The following is an 8,923-nucleotide window of genomic DNA, read 5'->3' as shown; positions in this document are numbered from 1 at the left end:
CCAAGCATCTCCGTCACTTTTCACAATTACTGTGTGTAGTTTACATGGTTCTATAAATATAATAAAAAGAGACAAATGGAAAAATATGGATTATAAAGACAATCTACTTGAGTACTATAACCTATTGAAGTATCCATAATGTGCTAATAATGTCCATGACTGCATAATAATTATGATCATGACTGGATAACTTTTACACAACCAGATTATGAAATAATTCTAAAAGACCAATTTGTACTTTCACTTTTTAGGGAAACATGGTTATGCATAGAACAAGAAAAATAAGATTTTTTGCCTTACAGTAGTAGGGGGGGTGTGAAAATCTGCCATACATGTATTTACAAAAATGGTTTTGAATTTGTACAAAACAGAACTTTGGGCAAAAAGTTCCTCTTAATAGTAGGAACTGAACCAAATCAATGGGACACCAATGTCACAAAGTAGTTTATGCCTTCGCAGTTTCTAGTATACCAACCAAGAACTGGCTCCTACAAAGGCTCCATTTGTAAGATGGAAGTTGGCTCTCTTGCCTGGTACACTAAATACATGGCAATTAGCAGCAACCTTGACAAATTTTACTTTGCCACACTAGCCAAACTATATAATCAGTTTCCACAACCTCTTTTATCTAAGTATATCAAGTGTAACCAAGAAAAATTAACTGTAGAAATTATGTTATATAACTGGGTAGTTAAGGCAGTTTGGTAGATTTGAGATCTTGTTGCAAACTTATGGTATACCTTATGTTAAAACTGGAAAATTCCTCCCATAATGAAAGCATAGAGTAATTTCTCTCACCTTTCCTCCTTCAAAGTGCTTTCATGTACTATAATGTATATAAATTATAATGCAAAATATAAATTTGAATAAATCCCCTACAAGTTATCTCCATTAACTTCTAACAATAACATGTAAAAATTGAGACAGTATGAACTAACTACACCAAAGCTGTCATTCCATATAAACTAGCAGATTGCATAGCCACAAAATGTTTTTTTTTTGTTTTTTTCAAAAAATCATTACATCAAATGATCATTCATATAAACATATCTATTTATCATAGGATCCAAACACAGATACAAACAAATCCTTACTGTGCTAAACAACTTTGATTATCTCGATAATCATCACAAGCCCATTTTATATTCGAAGACGTAACATGTACACATCATATGTACTGGTCAAGAGCTTCTTACAATACACATATAACCATTGAAAATACTGATGAATTTTCACACAACAGGATTATAAGTTATGTATTGCACCTCGGATGTAAAAATCTTTAATATTAAAGTCTACAACAATTAGAAAACTCCACGAGTCAACCCACCCTTTTAACTTTACTTTAAGCTGTTGGTCTCTAACTCTGCAATCCCACATGATAACAAGCTTCAGTTTATCTTAAAATTGCATGATCATTCAGTTACAATAACTACATCATTTTAATTGGCCAAGTCCAGCACTACCTAAGGTCCACAAGTGACGGATATTTGATGTAGAGTTTGCAAGTAGGAATACACTGTAAGAATGGACTTCGGTGCTAACGTTGCCTCCTATAAAGCCTCGGTAGGAAACAAGAGACACGAAGTTCTAGGGAGTTGTACCTTAACAAATGGCTGGATCACCACAGGAGGACACGTTACTCATGACACGAGTGGCACAAGTAACCACTTGACGGAAGATAATTATAAGTAATTTCATTCATTCTGATTACTGTATACATTAAGGATTGTATTCAGGTGATACACTCAAGTAAGTCAACTCACTCTTGATACATACACCTACGTTAAACTCTTCCGACAGCATTGTCAATAGTTACACAATTATGCCAGATAATTTATCACTGACAGATACTTCAAACTTAGGAAAACATAACCAAGGCCTAAGGAAGACCATATAATATGCACAAATTAAGTCACTGACAATTTATGAACCACAGTGTATCAACTGACTCAGGTGCATTTCTTGGATACAATATCCTGTTTATCATTAATTCCTTTTAAATCTATATATAATGTTCCATAATAATATGAACCAGGATTGTCAAGCTGGATTCTCATGAAGACAGTTGGCTATAATTGGACGTTAGTACTAAATTGAGCTTATTTGAGCTGAATATTTTTCCTGCCATCATAAAAACTATAATGTTCAAGATAAGGGTACATTCTATAGACTCATGAAAAACTATTTTTTAGCAGGGATAAAAATGTTGATCCTTTTCTATATTCATGGTAATCTAAAAATAACATTTTCATCAAAATATGTTTATATTTCCATGAATATACAGAATCCATTACAAAAAAATGGTCCATCCTTGATGATGACTTCAAACACTCTTAGATAAACTGGACCTCATCACAGCCTTGATGATCGGAGGTTTGTTGCTCCTGTAATCGGTGTTGGACACATAGTATAAAAGATAGGTTGCACACACTTGTATGTACCATATTTTAAACTTCTGAATAATGAACTTTCAGGGATGCATATAATTTCTTGCCAATAAAATACTTGCCATTGAAAATTACTTAAACATATCATATTTAAATTAAACTGGCTATTATAACTATCAGAAGCATGTCTAAACATTTCACCATTATACATTTCATACCAAGTCTGAAAGAAACACTTTCCATAGAAAGTGCCCAGCATAGGTTACTTTTCTTTCACACATTTACAGATGAATAGAAATCATTTCAAGTGCACACACAAAAGATATTTTCATTCACTAGGAAAGGGGTACCAAAAAAAATATAAAAAAAAAACAGACTCGTGTCTTTCTTTCACAGAAAACACCACCATCGGCTTCCAACACCACCACACAGCCGTACACCAGGCCTTGGGAACCTGGAATAGGGCTTAAGTGGAGCGCCTAAACTCCCTTGCCTAAGATACCTGGAAATGTTACCCCTTCTTTGAAGTTTTTTTCTCTTGACATATTTTCACTGATGGGGTGGTGGTGAAGTAGGAAGATTGGCACTGGAGGCTGGTAGAAGGAAAGGGTTGAGGCGAAAGCGATGGGCGAGAGCGCTGATGTTGCTATGTCCCCTCGTTATCCCACACACTGAGGTCCCCTGCCACAATACAAAAGGAAATGGCACAAATTATTTACCCACATCAAAGTATCCACATCAAATCCACCAATACTATCAAAAATATTTAAAATTATCAGCATTTTTAATTTAACAAAACTTAACATGTTCAGTCCCAGCCTATTTGGATTCAGACCACAAAAGAACATCAATTATGCCATATTTGTTACTAGATTCAATCTATTGTGAGCTAGATAAAAATACAAAATCGGTCTGTTCATTAGATTTATACAAGGTCATTTTAATACTGTTGGACACAATCACCACCACCGAAAACTATAGCACCATAGAGTAATGTATAACTCACTAAATATACAGTAGTCACACAATGCAACACACACATTAGTATAATTAACATTTCCTCCTACTCTACCAATCACTACTGGTTTCCCCAGGGCAGCATACTTGGCCCTTTCCTATTCCCCAAATACATCGCTGACATACACTATACCTCCCTAGTCCTTAGATCAAAGCTACATGCTAACAATACCATTTTATTATTCTAAAACAGAAACCTAAACAATGAATGATATCAGTAAACAAAATACTGTAATAGTTAAGGTTCACACTTAAATGACCCCCAGTAAACTAATACTTACCATGGAGATCATCTAAGCCTATCACTGTTACTCTTATGCAATGTCCATTTCACACTCCATAAATCCAGCTATTTATGGCTTAAGAAGAGGCATATGCCATAAATCCAGCATAAATCCAACAATTTCCCAACCTCAACAAGTGTTACCTCTTACAGAACAGGGTGAAGAGCTAATTACAAAGTGCATCCACACAAGACCAGCAGCCAACCACAAAGGAAGAACAAGAGGCAGAAAAATGGGTCAAGGCATATGAGAGGGAAGGAGCAAGACACGTAGTTTACAAATACCATACACTAGCTTCAAAGTGAAAGAAAATCTAGCCAACACCAACCCTGATGTAGGAGGTCTGACCAACTGAAGCCACCTAGAAAATAAACATCCCCTCCAACGGATTACGCAGGGAAGAAAACCAACAGCGAAGCCTCAAAGCACAGAGAAATGCCCACTAAATAGGCAAAGTAACAGTACAGCCAAGAAGGCAAAACATTGCAGAGAGGCAAGACAAATAAGAATCTAGTCCTGTACAGCCCAAAACAGAATTCCAGCACCTCAACCACACCGAAGAGGAGGCACAGTCATGGGGGAGAGACACCAAGGGATGAGTGCAGTGAGCAGAGGATGCATTGCATAACACGTGGGAAACCACCTGAAGGTCTATAGCCAGAAATTGACAACCACTACTGTGCCCTGGCCTAGGGAAATGCCCAAAAAGACACACCACCCAATGTGTGTCAATAAAAAAGTTGACCTACATAAACTACATAAAATAAGTGCTTGGAGTGCCATGAAATTCAAAGAAGTGGCAAAAGGAAGTCAATTACATTATTTCTTATGGGAAAAATTTGTTTCGGGTTAGGATTTTCGGCTTACGACCCCATTTCTGGGAACGAATTAAATTTGAAAATCAAGGTACTTGTATCACTGTAGTTCATAATACAGTATATTTAATTATTAATATACAGTAAGGAAGTTGTTTACTGAAATTCTGAACTATACAATGGACATACTTGAAACAATTACAATAAAACAGGTCAAACCAACAAGATAACTACTGACCTGAGTAAAAGAGGTCAATTGGCAGTGAGCCACGTCTGTGGAGGGTATGAGGGAGGGCTACTTGGGGTGGAGGCAAGGCTCCAGGGGTCCCGGGCGTCATACCTCCTGATGACTGCGAATACAAGTCGTGATCATCTAAAGTTGAACAACCAGATTCAAGGTGTGACCTGAAAATGGATTATACATCAAAGTCGTATCTAACTTTATAATACAGTAATTTTGTTCGGGACAGGGAGCCTGCATATATGTACGTGTTAGTCTTCTATCGAGGTCCCCTCAAGATTGAACTACTTGCCCTTCCCAGAATACAACCTCTACAATAGCTGACTCTGAGGTACCTATTTACTACTAGGGGGAACAGAAATATTAGGTGAAAAGAAAGTTACCCAACAATTTTTGTTGCACTTAAAACAAAAAGACTAATCTTTGATAAAAACTAGAGCTAATCAACAATTTTAAACTTTATTTTCATTCTCAGTAACTCAGAATTAATCAAAATTGATTTAATTTGTATCAGAAGCAATTTTGCTGCAGTGAAGCCACACAGTAAAAATCCAACTTGACCTTGACCTAGATCATACCTGAAGTGGGTTCTGGGAGTTCTACTTGACTTGTGATAACTTGGTCCAGCAGACTGTTGCTCTTGCTTCAACACAAGTCAGCAATCTTCATACTGTATCTAGTTTCCACTCATTCATTAACACCTCCATCTAGCTATTGTGTTCGTGACCCATAACCAGAAAGGTTAATTGCTTTTGCATGCATAGGTGAGGTGGCAATTTTAATGATAGCCATACTAAGATTACTAAAAGAATTTATAGGTTTTAACCAACCTCCAAAACCCTGCAAACAGTTCTAGACCGCCCGATCCTCTGTGGAACTCTTGGTGGTGATATGTCAAGGAGGAAGCAAGTCCAGTTCCACCTGAGCCACCACCAGATATTCCATGGCCTCCACAAGTGGTAGAGAGTGAAGGCAGTGCTCGAGCTACCAAGGACGGCAGCATCTCTGAACCGCCAGAGCCTCGACGACCAAACCTTTCATACATTAAATAATCAGCTGGTCTCATTTATAAAATGCAATCTTTCTTTTAGTTATAAGCCCAAAAGAAGAATGTAATCACCCCCATACATTTACTTAAACAATATATTGACAGATGCAGATTTTACTCATGAGGGATTCTGTAACAGTACTTATGTTAAAAAAAAAAAAACTTAGAAATAACATTACTGATACCTGCACATACATGAAACTCGGTAATTATCAAAAGAAGGCACTCAACCGGGAAAACTATTTAGCACAGTCTGTATTACAGGACATTCAAGAGCTACTAAATAACTTTATGCCAATACCAGAACAAAAGAAACTTAATACAAGAACAGTTGTACGTATTCTTACACAGTATAATACAGAACCTGTATTTATAGTGTATATTAACAATCTACCACCTCCCCATCCCATGAAAGTGTGGAAACTGGGTAATAGTAATGATAAATATTAGGAATAGAATTAAAAAGTAAGCCTGAAAAAGAAAAAACCTGCAATGTATAATTCATTTATATTCATACATTAGAAGAATATGATAGATTACCTCTTTTCAGAATGATCCTTGATAAATGAGAACTCATATCCCATATCTGATCCAGGAACATCAAAAGGAACAGAGCCTCTTCGCCCCCTCAGCCTTGAATGGCCAAATGGGGTGTCACTTATTGGTAGGTTTTCAGTTGACGTCAGGGGTGTTCGGGGACTCCCAGGCATCTCTGGCCCACTATCAGTATCCGACCCTGGAAGAAAATTCAGCATTGAATGTAATGAAAAACCCTCTTTCTGGTGAACCCTTTAGTGGTTCCCCTGGAGTCACTAAAGGCTCTCTCCCAGAAAAGGTTATAAATAAGCTCAAACTGAAGCTTGAACAGTAACCAGTACTACAAATTTCCATCTGTTGTCTCATAAATTAATGCCTCAAAAGCAAATCAGCTCACATTATAAACTTCCATTAAAAGAAAACATACAATTTTAGATCAAAGATTTAGTCAATCAACCTTGTCATGTATATTAATTTGAACTTTGCTTGAGTTGTTGTTATGTATAGTTCAGTATATGCATGCATGTATAATTACCCATTTGCAATTACCAAAGTGTAGTTACAGGACGAGACCTACACTAATGGTGTCCCCATCTTCCCAGTACTGTCATATGATGCTTTGAAACTACTAATAGTTTTGACGTTCATCATCATCTCAACTTATTCCAACCGTCTACCACTGTTTGCAAAAATGAACTTTCCAATATTTGCTTTTTTACACTATTCTTTCCATAGCTCAAATTTATGATTTCTTGTTCTTGAAGTTCCAGGTTTCAAGAATCCCCCCGTCAAATTTATTGATTCCTGTTAATATTTTGTATGTAATAATCATATTGCGTCATCTCGTAGCTAATCTTTCTCAGTTTCAAAAGCCATTTAGTAGCATGTCTGCATCTTTTTCCAGTTTACTTATGTGCTTCCAGAAATAAGAGCATCACACAACAGCTTCATATTCCAATTTTGGTCATATGATAATTTTTGATAATTCACCATCCATGTATTTAAAAGCAATTCTGAAGTTGGAAAGCAAAGCACATGCTCCTCACACAATGTCCTTTATGCCATCCTCTGGTGACGGTCTACTTTCCAGAACCACCCTTAGATCTGTTAAATTTTTAATACGTTTTCACACGAGTTATAGTCTGTATGTGGCCTCTTTTTCTCCTGTTCCACATTCCATAACATGGCATTTATCTAGTGAATTTCATTTGCCAAGTGTTCCAACATATATTTGTTTTGTCCAGTCATTTTGAAAGGCATGACAATTGTCAAAGTCTCTTTTTCCCTAGTAGCTCATCGTCATCAGCAAGCATGTTCATATAGTTTTGTATTCCTTTTGCAAGATCATTTATACAGACAATTAACATTACTAATGGAAGAACTGAACCCTATAATACTCCACTAATGACTTCTCCAGTCTGATGCATCGCCTCTGGCCACTGCCCTCATCTCTATTAGGAAGTTTTTTATCCATGTCAGTAGTCTGCCTGTCACCCATCCAGCATGTTCGTTTCCAGAACAAACTCCTGTGTGGGACCCTATCAAAAGCCTTTTTAGGTCCAGATAAACAAAATGAACTCGACCATCTCTTTCCTGCTGTGGATCTACCATTAAAACAAATTGATTTGTTACACAGAATCTTCCAATTTGAAAGCCATACTGACTGACTGTCTTACTGTATGATTTCTCTACAGGTATTCTACTCATTTAGTTTTAACTTGTCTAACATTTTGACTACAAGGCTTGTCAACAGTATGGATCTAGAATTTAGAGGGTCTTCTCTGCTACCATTTTCGTAGATTGGAACTATTGCCTTTTACCCTATATTTCCTAAGATTCCTGTAAATAAAGATGTCTGAAAAATCAACTGAAGTGTTATGCTAAGCTCCGGTGTGCATTCTCTCAGAACCGAAGGTGAAACTCCATCCGAGTCAATTGCTTTTTTCCTACTTAGCTCCTTAAGTATTTTTCCACTTCATTTCTAGACATTTCTCTGCTCCACGTTGTTGTTCCCTTTAAGTCGTATTTTATCTGGTTCCCAGACAGAAATTTTACAGGAAAGATAGTCGAGTTGACTGCATCTATCTGAACATAAGAGAAGCTTTCAATAGAGTTCCACACAAGAGGTTGTTCTGCACACTGGAACATACTGGAGGAGTGACAGGGAGGCTTCAAACATGGATGAAAAATTTTCTAATTCACAGAAAAATGAGGGCAGTAGTCAGAGGAAATGTATCTGGAGAAATGGCAGGCAGGCAGAGACTGGAGAAATGTCATGAGTGAAGTACCACAGGGTTCAGTTCTTTCACCAGTATTGTTCATTATTTACATAAATGACCTACCAGATGGAATTACAGACTTATATGAACATGTTTGCTGATGATGCTAAAATGATTGACGATTGTCATTCCCTTCAAGAAGACCTGAACAAAATAAGTATAGACCACCACTTGGCAAATGGAATTTAGCAAATGCAATTTAATGTGAATAAATACCATGTTATGGAATGTGGATGTAGATTACCCCACACAACCTACAAATTATGTGAAAAATCTTTAAAAAATTGATAGATCTAGGGGTGGTTCTAGATA

The 8,923-nt window shown here is 36.8% G+C and overlaps 1 protein-coding gene across 19 annotated transcripts in view; it reads right to left on the bottom strand.

Annotated features, from left to right (window-relative positions):
• Window positions 1–1,259: 1,259 nt before the first annotated feature.
• The window catches only part of LOC123746522 (uncharacterized), a 200,480-nt gene continuing 192,816 nt past the window's right edge, over window positions 1,260–8,923 (bottom strand). For 11 of the 19 annotated variants that reach the window (XR_011227978.1, XR_011227979.1, XM_069321729.1 and 8 more), the window contains 4 exons: window positions 6,336–6,531; window positions 5,578–5,781; window positions 4,745–4,911; window positions 1,260–3,071 (listed from right to left, as the gene is read on the bottom strand). Coding sequence is in view for 17 of the 19 variants with exons in the window: in XM_069321729.1 (XP_069177830.1) it covers window positions 3,037–3,071; window positions 4,745–4,911; window positions 5,578–5,781; window positions 6,336–6,531 (602 nt within the window). In the remaining 2 variants the exon portion in view is untranslated. The remainder of the gene's footprint in view (window positions 3,072–4,744; window positions 4,912–5,577; window positions 5,782–6,335; window positions 6,532–8,923) is intronic. The other 8 variants (XM_069321728.1, XM_069321731.1, XM_069321730.1 and 5 more) reach the window with 1 other exon arrangement.

Source organism: Procambarus clarkii, chromosome 10, assembly GCF_040958095.1.
Source record: "Procambarus clarkii isolate CNS0578487 chromosome 10, FALCON_Pclarkii_2.0, whole genome shotgun sequence".
Classification (NCBI taxonomy): Eukaryota; Metazoa; Arthropoda; class Malacostraca; order Decapoda; family Cambaridae; genus Procambarus; species Procambarus clarkii.
Note: the sequence above shows the minus strand (reverse complement) of the source record. Positions and strands in the feature narration are given on the sequence as shown.